The sequence below is a fragment of the Phyllostomus discolor genome, chromosome 14 (genome assembly GCF_004126475.2).
Source record: "Phyllostomus discolor isolate MPI-MPIP mPhyDis1 chromosome 14, mPhyDis1.pri.v3, whole genome shotgun sequence".
Taxonomy (NCBI): Eukaryota; Metazoa; Chordata; class Mammalia; order Chiroptera; family Phyllostomidae; genus Phyllostomus; species Phyllostomus discolor.
Genome location: NC_040916.2, coordinates 7244367 through 7264279, shown reverse-complemented (window position 1 = coordinate 7264279; position 19913 = coordinate 7244367). Strand labels below are relative to the sequence as shown.

Genomic DNA, 19913 nt, shown 5'->3' with positions numbered 1-19913 from the left:
TGTTGTTTAAGAAAAAAGAGAAGATGCCAAAATATGTGTGTCTACACATACTGGATATTGATGTAAAGAAACAAAGACACCTAAACTATTAAGTGATTAACTGAGGTCATGGGCTAGAGAAAAAGAGAGTATCTTTTATTCTGTATGCTTTATTAATGTTTGAAATTTTAAAAGTTTATATTCATATACTAGTTATGCAATTAAAAGTTATAAAAGTCAATCTATACTTAATAGTAAAAAACCTTAAAATAAAACTGACTAGTAAAAAACAAGGCAAAAAACACACACACACACACAAAACAAAAACAAAAACAAAAACAAAAAATAACCCTAGAAAGAAATGTTTAACTTCAGGTTAAAAAGGCTGCAATTTATGAGTTCTGACAAATCAACACAAGTAACTTAGAAACCTAATAGACAAATGAACAAAGGACACAAATAAATAATGTAAACCAAAAACTCATCTTCACTGATAATTAAAGGGATGCAAATTAATGCATGACATAATTTTCCACCCATCAGGTTATAAACTTCTTAACAAGTTAAGTGAATAAGGAGTTTTGAACCTGGATGACTTGTGCTTGGAGGCCTGGCTGAAGTAACAGGACCTGGAAAAATCAATATGATTCCATTCGTCAGCCATATTAATACGCTATTATGGATTTAATTTTGATTTTTTGATTCTCTAAAAAAGGTTAATTAGTCATGAAGATGAAAAATACACATATGTTCTAAACTTTGTAATTCTACTTCTGGGAATTTAACCTAAAAATATGTTCACAAAAATACGTAAGATGTATACATAAGGTTCGCTAACTGTGTATTTTACAATGGAAACCATAGGAGTTAATTAATAATAAATCATAAATCAAGTGTTCAGAATAAACATATGTATCTTAAAAAATACTAATCAAGTATTATTGTAGTATAGTATATAATTTCTACTCTTTTCTTTTCCCTTAGTATTTCTTGGATATTTTTTCATATTAGCAGAATTAGAGCTACCTTACCATCATTATATGTTGTTAATGAGCCTTTCTTTAACTGATAACAAAATAATTTACAGGACCAGGAAGAAATTTTGATTTTTCATATTTTAAAAAAACCTGTAGTTATACACTTTCCTCACAATCAATGTTTTATAAATCCTTTATGAATTCTTATAGTCCACTCTTTCAAAAGAGCACATCAACCAACATAGTCTAGCCCTGTTTGGTGTGGCTCAGTGGACTGAGTCCCAGGCTGGGAACCAAAGGGTCACTGGTTCGATTCCCAGTCAGGGCATATGACTGGGTTGGGGGCTAGGTCCCCAATAGTGGGTGTGCAAGAGACAACCACAAACTGATGTTTCTCTCCCTAAAAACAAACATAGTCCATCACAGTGCATATACCCACTAGGACCATGGGAGTAAACATGGAATGGTCCATGAGTATGAAATTCACATGCAATCTTAATATATTCACCAGGAAAACAGTTTTCCCCTCACTCCCATACCTCACAGCACTCAACTAAGATACTCATGGAGACTACCAGGTATAAAAAGGTGTTTCAACTACCACTTTAACATGCATAACTCCCCTCAATGCCTTAAAGTGTTAAAACAACAGAAAATATACAAGCACAAGCACATTAGAAGCCAATGATTGAGATCTGAGTTCAAACACCCTCATTAAGCAACAGGTAATGAAAGCCCACAGAAATGATGTTCCATGAATGAGCAGAAACAAGCGAGGGCCTCAAGTGACGTCAGCCCAGGCTAATGCTCTTCCCACTATTCCTCTTGTGTCATTTCTGCTGAAACCAAAGCCAGAGACAGCAGCACCAAAATCAGGAGGACAGTTCCTTCCACCACCGAAATAATCTCTCAGTCTTAATCAGAGCAGCTGATCATGCAAGTCCATGCAAGAAATATTCCATTTTATTTCAGTAAATAAGGTCTTTTCCTGCCTGTCAGTGAGTGTGAAATTTAGTTTCTGTTCTAAGGTAAAAATGCCCAGTAAGGACAAAAAGAATACTTGTATGGGCAGGGGGTAAATAGTGGAAATACTGGTCTTGTTCAAGACACAGCAGAAATTTCCCAGTTTAAATGGTTTTATTTATATTTATATTTATATATATATATATATATATATATATATATATATATAAAATGACTATATATATACATTTATATATATAAATAAATGATGTTATATATATATAAAAAGACAATAAATATATACATATTACAGTCCAAAAAATGAAGCACAGTCCTAGACCTGGAAGATACCCTGTAAAGATGTCACCAGATCACTTTTAAAATGAATGAAATAGTAAAGTTGATGACAGAAAATATATTGAAAAACAGAAGCCATGACCTTTTTGTTCACTAATCTAATCAGTGATACTGTAAGTCACATGAGCTTCCTTTAAGAACTACAAGAACTTCTCATATTCCAGGCACTGTGCTAATTGTTTTGAATGCATCCCACTTAAAGGGTACTACCATCTAGTGAGGAAAGTATTAAATAATTTTCATATAAATAAACACATTTAAAGTTTACATAACTTGCCAAGTTAACATAGCTGTTTATATCTGAGGACTATGGCAAACAATTTTAGAATCACTAAGTATAAAAACTGGAATGGCTCTAAATATGTTCTTCTGTCTTTCATTACTAAAAATGATGAATGAGTGTAAATTATCAGATATTTAAAAGATTTTTAAATGTATAAGCAGAATTTACTAAACCTGTGACAATGGAAACTGCAGGTGTTGTGCTGGGAGGAGTTGGCGCTGGAAAACAAAATAATGTTAACCACTCAGGAATTATTGTTCTTTCACTGATATAAATTCATGAGTTATTTAGATGAAAATACTCATGCTTCAATTTTCTTAAAAATGGTTGCTACCCAATGTTATACATAAAAAAGGCTGAAGAAAAATTTATATACCTGTGTGAAATACATAACATACTAACCCTATGAAAATATGCAAAACAACAAAAGCAGAATTCTTTGTGAATTTTACATGTCAAGACATAATTAAATACGAAAACTGCTTCATTTCAATTACTCTGTATCATTTAAATTTAATATCAAAGCAATAAAATGTAAACAAAAAAGAAACAGGCACTCTGTACCGATAATGCACTGTGGTGGTTGTGGTTCCCATTCACTGTTAGCTCCGCAGACGACTGTCTTGCTGCCTTGAAGGTGAAAACCCTCCTTGCATCCAAGTAGAACCTTGTCTTGGTACGAAAAGAGTGTTTTATGTCCTGACAGCAGTTGTCCATTCTTCGGGACTGGAGACGTACATCTGACTACTGCAAAGTGAAGAAATTTCAGAATTAATGGAAAGCTGGTTAAATATAGGATGTTCATTCTGGATATTGTTTTTAATGTTCCTGAAATGTTTCTGTCTGGTTTTAGTACCAGGGCAATGCAATCCTCATGAAGTATGGTGAGAAGAGTCCCTCCACCCCCTTTTGTATTTTCCTGAAGAGTGTGTGTAGACCTGCTAGTATGTATTCTTGAAATGTCTGATAGTTCCCCAGGGAGAACAGTCTTTTTATGAGAAGGTTTAAGTTGTGAAATTTCTAGGCATAAAGTTGTGTTATTCTCTTTTATCCTTTAAATATCTGTTGGATATATTCTGTGATGTCACTGTTTTAATTCTTGATATTGATTACTTGTGTTTTCTTTTTTTCTTGCCAGACGGGTATGTTAAAATATTTTATTGTTCTCCAAGAACTATGTGTTAATTTCATCAATTCACTCTACTATTTTCTATTTTCAGTTTCATTGATTTCTATCTGTATTCTTTCCTTTTGTTTCCTTGTATAGAGTACAATTTGCTCTTCTCTTTTTAGGTTCATACGGTGGAAACTTAGATTACTGATGAGACATTTCCCCTTTTCTGATACAGGCATTCCATGTTCTTCATATCTTGTTAAGCACTGCTTTTGCTGTATCCCCAATATTTTGATATAGTGATATGTTGTATTTTTTATTTTCATTCAATTTAAAACACTTTCTAATTTTGCTTGTAAAGTCTTGTTTCATTGGTTAGAAGTGTCTTGCATAATTTTCATATATTTGGGGATTTTATAGATATCTTTATTTTGATTTCTACATTCATTCCATTGTGATCAGATAATGTACAGTAAATGATTTCAATATTTTGAAATTTGTTAAAATTATCTTAATGCCTAGAATATGTAATTAGAGAATGTTCCCTTTGCACTTGACGAGTAATTCTTTTGGTATTATTCAGTGGTTCCTTTCTTTCAAGAGTCAAACACCCTCCAGTGCCTTCCTGTTTTAAGTCATGCTCTAGTGCCTTAAACATTATTTTTAAAGTACAGGCATATGTCAAAGATATAGCAGGCTTGGTATCAAGCCACAGCAATAAAACAAGTATTGTAATAAAGCAAGGTATAATGTTTCTGCTGGTGAGGGTCTTGCCTCCAATTTTTAAAAAGCACAACATCTGTGAAACACAATAAAGCCAAGTGCAATTAAACAAGGTATGCCTATTATGTTTCATCCAGAGTTTCCAGGCAATCTTATTGGTGAGATGAGTCTTTTATAATTTACTCTTCCATTTTCTCTAGCCAGAACTCTTAGACATCCTGTAATACAAAATAAATCTGTTATTTTTAAGCCAATGTGTATTGAGTGTTTGATACTTTGAAACAAACAAAAAAATCCCAACTCATGCATCTACACCGTAATTCACAATGTATAAATTGGAATGTCAAGAATGTGTGATGAAGGCTGAGGAACTTCCCTTTTTAAAAGTTAAATTAGAAACCAACAACAGAGTAACCAAGCACATAAGGGTTGTTTTGTTTACTTGTTAATAAAGTATTTATAAAATATTTCCATACTATTTACAAATGAAGAAATAAATAAAAATACTATTACCTTTGCACTCAGGAGGGTCACTACTCCATTCATTACGCTCAGAACAAATAAGCCTGCTCTCTCCAATAAGTGAGTATATATTTGATACACAACTATAAATTACTACTTCATTATATTCATATGACTCCTTCTGGGTATTGGTGATGCCATTTTCTATTTGTTTAGGTGGCTGACACAAATTCTCTTAAAAAGACAAAAAAAAAAAAAAAAAAAGAGAGAAGAGGACAGGAAAGGCAAAAGAAAAAAAAAGATTAAGACACCAATAGTAATGTCCACTGAATTTCATTCAATAAATTCATTAACATATTATTTCTATAATCTAATTGTAAATCCAGGATCCATTTAGAAGAAAGTTTCTTTGAAAAAATGTATTATCTTTTTTCAATTTCATCCATAACAGTATATGGTGAACCTATGCCAATGGTACAAATAGTGTGTTAATGCAGTAACCAAATCCTGAAGTCTTTCTTAATGAGATTTACAAACATGTGAAGCAATGCCACTATTTTCACTATTTGGAAAATTGTGGTTTTTCATAAAAAATATATTGCATATATTAACATGTACTGTGCTTACTGTTCTTAATAATGAATAAATATTATTTTTAAAACTTTTAAGTTTTAACTCCAATGTAATGAATAGCAATAGCCATATCACACCTGAAGAGAGTTATGTGGGGTCTTTTTAATTGAAAAGCATAAAGTCAAGCCAAGGCCAAAAGTTTGAGAATGACTGCTCTAAATTCTAAAGACAGAGTATACTTACTTTCACATTGTGGAGGATCAGCATCCCAACCCACAGTATCTTCAGAGAGCTGGCAATACAGAGTTGCTTTTCCAACTAAGTGATAACTAAATAAGAAAAAAAAAAGATTAGTTTTGTTTTGTTTTTTTACCAGTTAATATGATGCACATAATAATGAAGAAAATTTTATATGGTAGTTTTTCTGCACTACAGTAGTTTGAGGGAGAAGTTTCTTAAACACCTATAACGAAAGTACTAACTAAATCTATGATTTAATAAAGAGTTTCTGCCTTTGAGCACACTCTGACCTAGAGCGAATTATCTACATATGTGCCTGTCAACCTGGCCTCTTTGCTATCTCCAGCAGACACATCAACATTCATGTCTGTGCCCTAGTTCATGCCATTCCACCCAGTCAGCACAATGACTGTGTAGACAAGTCAGGCCCTAGAGCTTCCCTGCCTGGATTTGAGTCCCAGCTCCACAACTGACTTATTGTTTGAGTTGGGCAATGGTTAATGGTTCTCTTTCTCAGCTTCCTCATCTATGAAAAGGGGGTAATAGTATAAAGCTCGTGGGATTGTTGTGAGTAGTAGATGAGTTAGCATGGGTAATAACATAGTGAGTGCTGCATGAGTTTTAAATCTTATGAATATTCTTCAGATCAGAGTATCTTCCCAGAAGCCCTACTTGATGAAATCTTTAATGATTTAAATTCATAGTATTCTCCTCTGGACTGTCATTGTAATGACAACAAACACACATATTTCTTTGGTAGTTCTCATTTACATTTGCTTTGACATCTATTTATATTGTGCTTCTCAATAAGGCAAAAACTTCTTCGAAAAGAGTCTATGTCTTAATCTTTTGGTACTCCTCAAAGTGCCTACTACTGGGAGCTGCCCTGCCTGGTTTCAGGAGCTGTAACCCCCTCCTCCCCAATGGCTAAGGCTGAATGAGAGACCTTCAGACCATAATCCACTAAGGAGACAAAGCTTATTTCCCTGGCAGGAGCACCACTTCTGCTCCTTTTTCCATAACTGGTCCCCAGTGCTTGATCAGTTAGCCAATGATAGGTAAGATTCCCCAAGGGGGGAATGACCTAAGACAGACATGATCACGTGGAGGCCCCAGGGAAGGACTTGGGGGCTATGGAGAGAGGGGTGATGGACCCTTGCCCCTTGGCTTTGACAAAGCCTGAGTTCTCATTCTGCCTGTGAGAAGTCTCCTAAATTCCTGGCTATCTTGCCTCCTCTGCTTGACCTAATCCTGAAACAATGACAGAGGGCAGTGCAGCCCTGTGCTGGATAGGGCAGGTTCCCTGGGTGATCAGGCCTGAGAAAGAATACATAAACTCCTATGAAACCTGCTTTGCTAAGAATGCTCCCAATTAAATGATAAGGGTCCAAGCAGAAAATGAGTTTGTAGCCCTGGCTGGTGTAGCTCAGTGGATTGAGCGCGGGCTGCGAACCAAAGTGTCGCAGGTTCGATTCCCAGTCAGGGTACATGCCTGGGTTGCAGGCCATGACCCCCAGCAACCACACATTGATGTTTCTCTCTCTATCTCTATCTCCCTCCCTTCCCTCTCTAAAAATAAATAAAATTAAAAAATCTTAAAAAAAAAAAAAAAAGAAAATGAGTTTGTTCCTCAAAGTTTTATGGCTCTTTAGCTAACAGACCCTGACTCAGAATAGGCCCTCAGAGTTCTTTATATGTTATCTATTGTTTGATCCTTACTGCCTGACAATGATTAATGAACTTTACCTGTATTCCTGGACGATTTAAAAGCCAATAAAAACCCTGTGAAGGCAAGGATTGGGGTACTCTCCTTTGAGAGAGTAGCCAGGTCACTCCGAGGCACCCTCCCCTTGAGAGGGTAGCCGTGCCGTCCCTTTTCCTCCGCAGGACTCGGTAGTCCATGTGAATTTAACTCATGTCTCATCCATAACGCCAAGGGTACTGCCTGCCGGCCACAGCCTACCGGTTTCTAACTTTAAACTAGATATTTTTACTGAAGTAAAAACATAGTCAGTGAAAGTGCTTATAGCTGTTTCCACCTAACTATTCATTCGTTCAAGGCTCACTCATTGGTTCTATAATACAATGTATTAGGACAGGATTCGGGGATGATGATAGGGTAGCAAGCAACAAGAATCTGTCTTTCCATCTACACCACAATTACAGTGCTAGAATCTGCATGAAGTAGCTATTTTGGAACTCTGGAGTCCCTAGAAAGCTTGTAATTTCTAAGGGAGGACTTGGACAGGGAAATTGCATTAACATCGGTCACTTTCAGTTCTTAGCACACTGGTGGTCACCCATCCCACTTCAACAGCAGGCAGCTGTGTGTTCCTGGTGTAGCTTATAAGCAGCCTACAGGAACCAGGGAGGGAAAAAAGAACCCTATCCTCACAAATATCCAGAATCTCTGCTCTTACTACTAACTGCTTGCTGCTTCTGACAGAGAAAAGTAAATAAAGAGGTGGGAAGTCCATATTATCACGTGCCCCCCACTACTGCAAGCCCATTCATTGCCTACTGAAGTGACTTCTAGAAATTTAAAGATCCAGCGTCCTTTGCTCCGCCCTTCAATTTTCACTTTTTCCTCTTTCAGAAGCTGACATTAAATCTAGGACATGCAACCCTGGCTGGTGTGGCTCTGTTTGTTGGAGCACTGTCCAGTAAACCAAAGGGTAGTGGGTTAGATTCCCAGTCAAGGCACATACAAGAAGTGACCAATGTGGTTTCTCTCGCATCTATGACTCTCTGCACATCTGTCTCCCCTCTTTCCCATCTCTAAAATCAATAAGCATGTCCTTGGGTGAGGATAAAAAACTAGGACATGACATACATAGCATGAGTTAAGTCACTGAACACGTCTGGGGAAGGCACAGAAAAGACCTTCAGTTTATGTATCAGGCTGATCCTCAGACCCTGCAAGAGTCAAAACACCAAAATGAACTAGAGAAAATAACAAGCCCTGGGAAGGAGTATTTGATTTCCAGAGTTACTTCATTATTAGATTCAAGTGTGAGGTTCAAGAAAGAAATAACAAGGCATACAAAGAAACTGGAGAGTGTGATACATTAGAGAAAGTAAATTAACAGAAATCATCCCTGCCCTGGCTGGCAAAGCTCAGTGGCTTGAGCGCGGGCTGCGAACCAAAGTGTTGCAGGTTCGATTCCCAGTCAGGGCACATGCTTGGGTTGCAGGCCACAGCCCCCAGCAACCGCACATTGATATCTCTCTCTCTCTCTCTATCACCCTCCCTTCCCTCTCTAGGGATAAATAAATAAAATCCTAAGGGAAAAAAAAAAATCATCCCTGAAAAAAACCTTATTACAGATTAAACAAACAAAAAGACTTTAACTGTTTTACAGAAGCTTAAAGAACTAAAGGAAGAAATACAGAAAGTTAAGAAAACAATGAATATACACAATGTGAATTATCAATCAGAAGATGAAAAACCTAAAAATAAACCAAAACGCAATTTTGGAATTGAAAAGTACAGTAACAAATGAAAAATTCACTAGAGGAATTAAAGGCAGTTTTTAGCAGGCAGAAGGAGGAATCAGTGAAGCTGAATAAAGGACAACGGAAATTATTGGGTCTGAAGAAGAGAAAGTAAAACGACCGAGGAGAAGTGCAGAGCCCAGGGGACCTGCGGGACCTGCGGGACGCTGATGTGCAGGCCAGCACAAGCGGTGTGGGGCTCCCAGAAAGAGAAGACAGAAGGAAAGGGGCAAAGGGAGTATCTGAAGAAATAACGATTGAAAAGTCTGGCAAATCTGATGAAAGAATAAATATTCAAAAATCTCAACAGACTCCAAGTAAGATGAACTCAAGAGACCCACACTAAAAATCATAATGGTCAAACTTTCCAAAGCCTGTGACAGAATTTTAAAAACTGTGAGCGAGAAGTGAATCATCAGGTACAAGGGATCCTACATATGATCATCAGCAGATACCTCATCAGAACCTTGGAGGCCAGAGGACAGTGAACTTATAGACTCAATGTGATTAAAAGAAAACAAACAAACAAACTATAAACCACATATATCCTCGACCCAGCAAAACTGTACTCAAACATGAGGGAGATATTAAGATTTTTCCAGAAATAAAGCTGAGGGAGTTGTTAACACTAGACCTTGCCTGCAAAAAGCACAAGGGAGCCCTGAAAGGAGAAATTAAACAAAATAACTTGAAGGCATATGGATAAATAAGCATTTCACTGCAGGTTCACACATGAGCAATTATTAAAGTTAGTATGATTGTAAGAATAGTTTGTACCCATAATTTTTGTTTTCTATGGGGCTTAAGAAAGTAATCCTTCAAAAGAAAATAAATACATTAGTATGGAGGTTAGTATTACAGTTATGAGTGTAGAGACTAGTATTACATTAACAACCAAAATGGATGGGGATGGAGTTTTGAAGGTGCAGTTTTTATAATATATTGAAATTAAGTTGGTGTAAATTCAAATTAGAGTATTTTAACTATAGGATTTTAAACACAACCTACAATGATAACCACAAACAAAAACCCTATAAAATGGACATTAAAGTAAATAAAATGTTAGCATTTCACTATAAAAATCAACTCAACAGAAAGGGAGAGATTAAAAAAAACTATCAGGCATGTATAAAACTGGTAGTATCATCACAGAAACCATCCTTCCTGTAATTTTTTTTTTAATTTAAAATGAGTATGCTCTCCAATCCAAAGACAGGCATTGGCAGAATGAATAAAAACAAAGGATCTAACTCTATGATGTCTGTAAGAGACCAACTTGAGATACAAAGACACCAACAAGTTGAAAGCCAAAAAATGGAAAAATATATTTCGTGCACATAGTGATCATATGAGAACGGAAGTGGCTACACTAATTCATACAACATATGCTTTAAATAAAAAAGGGTTAAAAGAACAAAAAAAGTCATTATATTTTAATAAGGGTTCAATATTGCAAGAAGATGTAACATTTATAAATATTTATGCACCTAATGACAGGTCTTCAAAATAGATGAAGCAAAAGCTGACAGAGCTGAAAGGAGAAATACACATTTCTACATAATATGCATTTCTCCAATAATAGTTGAAGACTTCAATACCTCACTCATGACAATGAGTAGAACAACCAGACAGAAGATGAATAAGAAAATAGAGGACTTCAACAATATAATAACTAGATCTCCCAGACACAGACAGAGCAGAGCACTCTATCCAATAACAGAGTCTCAGGTTCAAATGAGACATTTTCCAGGACAGACCATATTTTAGGCCACAAATTCATAATAGAAATTAATTGTATTAATAAATAAAAAATATGTTTGGCTAAAAATATTAAATAATAAATAGATTTTTAAAAAGTTATCATACAAACTATCTTCTGACCACACGGGATGAAGTTAGAAATCAGGATCAAAAAGACTAGAAAATTCACAACATTGTGAAAATTGAACAGCACACTTTTAAACAACCACTGGATCAAAGAAAAAATCACCAGGAAAATTATAAATTACTTCCAGATGAATGAAAATAAAAGCACAACATCCCCAAATGTATGAGAGACAATGAAAACAGTGCCAAGGAGGGGACTTGTAGCTATACAAGCTTATAATGAAAAACAAGATCTGAAATCAACAACCTAACCTCACAACTTGAGGAACTAGAAAAAGAAGAACTAAACTCAAAGTTTGTACAAGGAAGGAAGGAATAAAGATTAGAGCAGAGAGAAAAAACGAGAGAAAAGCAACAGAGAAAATGAATGATACCAAAAGTTGGTTGTCTAAATCAACAAAGCTTTAGCTAGATGGACTAATTAAAAAAAAAAAGTGTCGCAGGTTCGATTCCCAGTCAGGGTACATGCCTGGGTTGCAGGCCATGACCCCCAGCAACCGCACATTGATGTTTCTCTCTCTATCTCCCTCCCTTCCCTCTTTAAAAATAAAATGGATAAAATCTTTAAAAAAAAAAAGAAGATATAAATTATTAAAATCAGAAATGGAACTGTGGACATTAATACCAATTATATATTGGCTCAGTTGGTTAGACCATCATCAGAGTTGTGAGCTCGTTCCTGGTCAGGGCGCACACAAGAACACAAGAATCAACTAACAAATGCATAAATAAGTGGAACAACAAATCAACGTTTTTCTTTCCCTCTCCCCCTTCCTCTTTCTATCAAAAAATAAATAAATAAAATTTTTTGAAAATACCCTCAAGATATAAAGCCACCTCCTGAGTCAACCTGGGGACACAGAGGTAATACCAATTATACAGAAATACAAAATATTACAAGAGTACTAAGAATGATTTTATGCCAACAAATTAAGGTAAAATGGAAAAATTCTTGGAAACTCAAAACCAATCATGGCTAAATCACACAGACACAAAAAATCTAAGTGGACCTATAACTAGTAAAAAGACTGAGTCAGTAATCAGAAGTCTCCAAATAAAGAAAACCCCTGGACCTGATGGTTCATGGTGAATATTTAAAGAACTAAACCCAATCCTTCTCAAAACTTTCTTGAAGATTGAAGAGGATGGAAGTCTTGTGAACTCATTCTGTGAAACCAGCATTGTTATGGTATCAACACTAGTCAAAGACACCACAGAAAACCACAGGCACATATCCCTTATTTATGAACCAACATGTATCCATAAAACTCCTCAATGAAAGATGACCAAACAGAATTGAGCAGCATATTAAAAGTATTATTCACTATGACCAGGTGGGATTTATTCTTGAAGGGCAAGGAGGACTCAACATAGGAAAATTAATTAATGCAATATGCTCTATCAGTAGAATAAAGGGGAAAAACACATGATCATCTGCACTGATAATAATAAAAGCACTTGACAAAATATAATACTCTTGCATGTTAACCATAACCTATAAACTAGGAAAATAAGGAAACTACCTCAAGATCATAAACACTATACATGAAAAGCCACAGCAAACATCATACTCAGTGGTAAAAAGCTGAAAGATTCTCCTCTAAGATAAGGAACAATGCAAAGGTGCCTGGTTTTACCACTTCTATTTGACACACTACTGGAAGTTCTAGCCAGAGCAACTAGGCAAAAAAGCCAAACCAAAGTCATCAAAACTTGTTATGAAGAAGTAAAATTATCAGTTTGTAGATAGTATGATCTCATATGTATAAAATCCTAAAGATTACAAACACACACAAATCCTGTTAGAACTAATAAATGAATTCATTAAATCAGCAGGACACAAAGTTAATATTAAAAAATCAGTTGTATTTTATAATGTACTATATTTACTCTGTGATGCATATTTTTCATAAATTTCCAATATCCCAAATATAATGATTAAAAGAACCCCTATATTACAAAGGCGACTATTAAGTGCTCAGTACCTCTTTTTGAGACCTTCATTACATTTGTAGCAGTCTCAAAAATAAGGCTTTCTACTAAGGCAGGACTGTCCAACTCATTTTCACTGGGGGCCACATCAGCCTTGTGGTTGCCTCCAAATGGCTGAAATAATTTTAGGACTGTATAAATGTAACTACTGCTTAACCGTTAAGGAGTTGAAAGTACATTTGAAGGCTGATATGACCCCCGGTAAAAATGAGTTTGACACCCCTGTACTAAGGGACCTTGACTAACATTATGGTCCAAGCTAACCAGGTCAATTTTCATCTGGTAACATCTGACAGTTATTTCAATATAAGATTGTTTGTGGTTGAAAATCCTACCTTCTGTTTCTATAAGCCTCTAACAGTTGGCCATTTTGTGGGTGCACTTTGGCCCTGGCTGGTGTGGCTCAGTCAGTTGGAGTGTGGTCCTGCAGACCAAAAGGTCGCAGGTTTGACCCGCGGTCAGGGCACATACCCAGGTTGTGAGAAGGCAACCAATCTACGGCCCCCACCCCCTAAAAAGCAATGAGAAAAATGTCCTCAGGTGAAAATAAAAAATAAAAATTATAAAAAAATAAATAGGGTGCACTTTGATGTCAAGGAAAAGCCATCATGATTACTACATTTTTAATACTAACAGGTTTATTATTATATATATCATTATACAATTGAGCTTTAGTTTAATTGAAATTTCTTTCTCTTCATTACACATATTTTAGTCTCCATAAAAAGCCCAAGAGTTGATCAGCTCTAAGTACAACTTGTCACAGAGAAAGCAAAATGAAGTTAACATTATGGGAATGCTTAGAAAAGAAGCAAAGCAAAAACAGAGCTAATATTTACCTATTTCCTCTACTTACCCCTCATTACAAGTATAGTGAATCTTTGAACCATACTCAAAACTTCCATTGACTTGGCCGTTTATCGGGTCTGGTAATTGTGGACATGGTTTTCCTGAAAGAAAATTTTGAAATTCGTGGTTTCATATAAATTTCAAAACAGGTTTAAATCAAAACTGGAATTCTTTATTGCTCTACTAAATTTGTGGGAATATTCTTTATTTTGTTTAACTGTTAAAAGACTAAACTTAATATTCACATTTACCCAGACAACCAGTTGCCAAGAAAAAGATTCCCTGGAAATTTTTTGAAACCTAAAAAAATACATTACTTTCTAAAATCTACTTTCACATGAGAAAACCATTATAATAATGGAATATACATCTTAAATGTGAGAAAATCTCTAGTGGAATTTAAAGAGTTTTGTGTACTTACTTGTACAAGCCTCCTGGAGAGGTTCCCATGTGTTATCAGACTGACAAACAGAAGACACAGGAAGACCAGGAAGAATACGCATGTATCCTGGACGACACTGATATTGTACACTGTCCCCAGCTTGATAAACGTCCTTAGAACCACCTTGGAGCATCATAGAGTCATATCTTAGTGGAGCACCACAGGCATCTGGACATAACAGAATGAGAACATGAAAGTAAAGCATTTTCTCCTTTTTGCCCAGCCTTGGATTATAGCCTGGAAGCAAGCAGGTAGGACAGAATAAAGGGAAAGGTTGTTGGCAAGGTTTTAAGTGATTGTTGTGTGCTTTTACAGGATGATGTGCCACACCTGATTTAAGTAACATTCCATTAGCTTTTGGTTTCTTAGGGAATAAAGTGAATATTCATTCAACAGTAAATTGAAGAGACAGCAGCAATATTTTTGGTTTTAAAATATATTTATAGGTACACAACCTTCACCAGTTTTCTAAGTTCTTATCACACTCATCATTCACCTAAGAAGACTTCTGCAGTATATAGCCCTTGAACAGATTACTCTTCCACACTCTGAAAACCAAATTGATGATGATGACTTGTCACTTCAGGCTCAGTCTCCTTTCAGGAGGCAGATTTCTAGAGGCCAAGGATCAATCATATACTTTATTTTCCTACTACACTCTGTACCCAATGGGTGCTCAAGAAATGCTATGGTAAGAGGTAATTATTATTTAAGCATTGTGGCTTTTATAGATCAAAATAAATATGGACTAAACTACTTCAAAATATAAGACTTAATTTCATATTAATGAAATGAACATTTTATAAGTGAATAATTTCATTACTTTGAATGGCCTTATATGGAAAAAAAAATCTGCTTTCTTGAGATTACTTTAAATACACAATTGACCCTTGAAAAATGCTGGGGCTTGGGTTCACTGACCCCCTGCAGTTGAAAATGTACATATAACTTTTCACTTCAGCAAAACTTAAATAGACTGTTCCCTCTGTATCAGTGGGGGGGGATTGATTCCAGGACTCCCCATGGATACAAAAACCCCTGGATGCTCAAGTATACAAAGTGATGGAGTGGGGAATAATGCATACAGTATGCCCTCTGCATTGTCAAATTTCCAACCTCAGATGGAAAATACTGTTGGTTGTTTCCACAGATGTGAAACCCAGATACCAAACAGACAATATATTTATAGAAAAAAAATGTGTGTCTAAGTGAACGCAGACAGTTCAAATCCATGTTGATCTAGGGTCAACAGTAATTTAATCTTCCTTCACTAATCAATGAATCATTCATGATCTCAGAAGCTGTCTGAGGTAACTGTTTAGGCTGTGTATCCAATACATCCCTACAGCAAAGCTATGATATTCTATGCTTTTAGGATTTTTTACTTCTGATTTTTTTGGGGGGAGGGCTGTTTTCACTCCCTTGAATAGTGTCATTTCTACTCTAGCAATTTGTTTTCCTTTAAATTATCTGGGGGCTTGAAAAACCTAACAGATATGTTAGAACAATTACGTAAAATAATGTGATGGAGACACATAGAGTCCTAAAGGGCTAAAAGAATGCAGAGGCCTCTCCTACAAGGTTAAGGACCTAAGGAGAAAAATCTGTTTTGATTACTGAGGAATCTTTCCTTTCTGACTCCCTGGATTGATCTTACTTCAAACTGAGAGACTAGTAAAGATAAACAAGTAAAACTGTACTCTTCTTTGAAGTCAAATCCTAAATTCTAGAATTCTCTATATCTACATAGTCCAATATTTCATTTCCATCATGTCCTGAAATTCACCTACTGGCAAAAGTTTTCAACATTTTCAGTATGCTGACCTCAGTATCTAAATTCTCCTCAATCAACTGCTCAAAGAAAAAAAGGCAAATCAAAAGCCTTAATAATTAAAAACATTGTTTAAAAAGAGGATTAGTAGTTAAAACCATTGTTTAAAAAGAGGTGAGTTTTATAACATTACATTTACTTAATACCCTGAGCTAGATGTTGTCACTTTCAACAGGAAAACAGACATGGGCTAGAAATGCTATATAATTCTGTTCAGATACAAATGAATGACATCCTCCTAGAATTTCCTGGAACCAACAAGAAAAAAAAAAATCAAGTAATAGCATGCCTGTGATTAAATTATACAAGTATTCTTTGTTTCATGCATTCAATCTCAGTAACTATCTTGAAAGCCAGCATAGAGAGGATTCCTGACAGGACTTTTGCAGATAGTCTCTGTATGGAAAAGGAAAAAAATCGGTAAGATAGTTTAATCCATTCAACTAGTTAGAAGTATTTCTTCCCACTAACATGCATCATGAAAGACACGCTTCCACCAATGTGCGGAGTGTAAATTTTGGTTTGGCAACCAGTTGATCTCAAGCTTCAAACACTGTAATGATCGAGTCCAATACCACACTTTTTACTAAGCAGATTTCCTCCCTTGCTCAGAACACTGAATTTTCTTCCAATGAGGATGTTCAAACTAAACATTCCCAGATGCACAAACACAGCACTTTGACTTAGTTTTTTCTAGGCAGTTTAAATACAATTATTACTTGGCTGTAATGCTATGCTTCAACAGTAGATGACATTATGTAATATGATGGGCTGCATTCAGAAAATCCCCAATGTTCCAGGTGAGTTTCAGAAAAATAAAATAGTTTTCTGCTATGAATCAGGTGAACTGCTCACCTTCTCTACATTTGCCAAAATTAGGTAAGCACTACCTGAGTGCAAAAATTAAAATCACTTTCTCACATGAGTACACACACAGCCCTACCCAGATGGTGCCTTCAGAAAATCATGGTCTCTGACCAACTGGAGCCCAGTGAAACCTGACCATCCTGCTCCTTCTCCCACTGTCTACACAACCTTTTAAAGACTTTCTCTGCTTCTCAAAATGCAGGCTCTGGCATCTACACCTGTCAATTTTATTTCTCACTTCCTCATTTCTAGGTTTACAGAACCATTTAAATTACTTTGAAAGTCATTAAGTGGCCTCCTTGTTTTTCAATGAACCTTAACATTTTCTTCCTCAGTAATTTCAGTTACACTGTTTCTAACATCTAGAGCTATTGATCATTCTGTCTTTGCTCCTTTCTGTCTGAAAAGCTCTCTTTGGTTTCCAGGACAGCACAACCACCTTGGTTTTCAGCTTGTCCTCTGGGCTAGTCTTCCTTCTCTGCCTGATCAGATAATGGGATAATGGGATGTTCCTAATGGTCTTTCTGGGAACTCTTGTTATTTCATTCTGCGGACACCCTGGGTGGGTAGATATACTCCCACACCTTGTTACCCCCGAGGAGAGCTGCCTCCCAAATCCCTCCATTCTAGATCTCTACTTGGGGTGCTAGGTCTACATATTCAATTGCTACTCCACACAACTCCACTTGGAAAGTGTCATGCTATTTTAATGAATTCACCCTTTTGATTCTTCACATTCACACGTACCCAGCAAACTAGTTACATTGTTTCCACAACTGACTGCTTGTTCATCCCTCTAGTTCTATCCTTTATTTCTACAGCCACTGTCATTTATCTGGATTGTGACCCGTTTCTGGATAGGTCTCTTCACCTACCTTGGTACTATCCATTCAATTCATTTTTCATAATGCTACCAGAGTAATATTGCTATGACACAGTGACCAAGGACCTCCCAAGCCAGATACGTTTCAATGGATACCCAATGCCATCAAGATAATGTCTAAGGCTCCTTAGCATGGCTAAAGACTTTTATAATACAATCTGTCACTATCTGAATCCTGCTTTCTCTTCCACAATATTGTCAAGCCTTATTCAATCTCTTGTGTGCCCATCACGTTACTTAAATTACTTTAGCACTCCAGGCCTGCGTGCATCATTTTACTTCAGTTTTGATCAGAGACCCTGTCAGTCTTCTTACCCACTTACCCTTCAGTTTCAGCCTAGGCACCAAATCTTCCTTGATGCTCTTGACATCTCTCACTCAAAATACTGGGATGTCATCATGATATCCCAGTACAGTTTTCATAGAACATTTCACATTGTAATTCTTTCTTATTTTTGTTCCCTACAAGGCTGTCACCTCCTTGAGGACCTCATCTCATTCACTGCTCTATTTCCAGTACCTAGTATCAGAGCTGAATGAGCAGTTTATCAGTTCTATACACTCAGATCAAAACTCAAATTCTTTACTATTGAGCCAACTTGTTCCAGAGATATCTGCAAGTCCTAGTCATTTTCTTCAGTTTTTGCCTGTATTCATTTTTCCCCCACTGGTTAAATCAGAGATATTTCCCTTTATGGCATTTTAAGTTTCTTTCATGTCAAAATATTCATGCTTAGTTTAACATGAACCCATTCTCCATTACTGCTATTATTAGAAATGGTATTTCAACATTAGCAAAGGTGGACTGTAGGCCAGCACAATTTTGGCACAAGCAGCCTGGTTCCAAAAGGAATAAGCCTGAAGGTCATCACAGCCGCAATGGAACAGCTTGATTTCAAGAGTCAGGCAGAAGTGCTGAGTCCTCTCTGACAAAACAAGGCCTTAACCAGAAAAGTATGAAGACTTAAATAGATCTGGAGGAAATACCTTTAAGGCTGACTTCTCCTGTTTCAGTAATGGTTGTTATTTAAGTGGCAAATATTGTGTTGGAATGCGACTATCAACACCCTTTGATGTAACTGAAGAGGCATTTTTGCCTTTGGCTACCACAGCCCAGCAAGCTCAAAGGGGCCTGTGCCCTAGCCAAGGGCGTAACTGCTGACATTTCTACTGATAGCAGAGATGCTTTCAGAGTAGTTAATGATTTGGAATGTTGTGGAAGCAACATGGTTTTCTTACTTCCAGCTGAAAAAATTTCAAAGTGGCCCGTATGTTCAGAAAATTTTAGATGCTACACTTTTACCTGCTGCTTTAGCTATTATTAAGATCCCAGGGCATTCTAAACTTGACTCTCTGGAAGCTAAAGGAAAATCTCCTTGCTGACACTTCCACAAGGAATGCTGTCCTTAAAAGGAGCCAAGGGCAGTCAAACTTCTGATATGGTGAAAGGGGTATTTCCCCAAGTGATAACTTATAAAAACTGGCTATAGTGGCCCAACAGCTGGCCTCAGGAAAGGAAAAACAAAATTGGAAATTCTACAACTGTTGATCTGATGTAAAGAGAATGCTCTGGTTTGGGCCAAATAACAACCAGAGGCTCTAAAATTCCTACTCCTAACTATTGTGTGGACATTAAACCATTGGTTCACTGACAAAATGACAGCATTTATGAATCAGTATGGGTAGGAAACTATTTTTTTTTAAGATTTTATTTATTTATTTTTAGAGAGGGGCGGGAGGGAGAAAGAAAGAGAGAGAGAAGTGCGGTTGTTGGGGGCTGTGGCCTGCAACCCAGGCATGTGCCCTGACTGGGAATTGAACCTGCGACACTTTGGTTCGCAGCCCGCACTCAATCCACTGAGCTACGCCAGCCAGGGGTGGTAGGGAACTATTAACAAGACCCCCAAAAGCACCTACTTTTCCAAAGTACAACCCAGGAAAGCCTGATCCAACTGCTCCGGGACATTTGCAGTCCAGCAGATGATTTCATACGGCT

General features: G+C 36.5%; 1 protein-coding gene across 5 annotated transcripts in view; it reads right to left on the bottom strand.

The window, feature by feature from the left end:
* Window positions 1-19913, bottom strand: part of LOC114512023 (membrane cofactor protein-like) — a 38187-nt gene that overhangs the window by 15523 nt on the left and 2751 nt on the right. For 2 of the 5 annotated variants that reach the window (XM_036015734.1, XM_036015735.1), the window contains exons 2-8: window positions 14316-14504; window positions 13902-13995; window positions 5675-5760; window positions 4910-5092; window positions 3124-3306; window positions 2733-2777; window positions 567-608 (exon numbers count right to left, since the gene is read on the bottom strand). In XM_036015734.1, coding sequence (XP_035871627.1) covers window positions 567-608; window positions 2733-2777; window positions 3124-3306; window positions 4910-5092; window positions 5675-5760; window positions 13902-13995; window positions 14316-14504 — 822 coding nt within the window. The remainder of the gene's footprint in view (window positions 1-566; window positions 609-2732; window positions 2778-3123; window positions 3307-4909; window positions 5093-5674; window positions 5761-13901; window positions 13996-14315; window positions 14505-19913) is intronic. The other 3 variants (XM_028530913.2, XM_036015736.1, XM_028530912.2) reach the window with 2 other exon arrangements.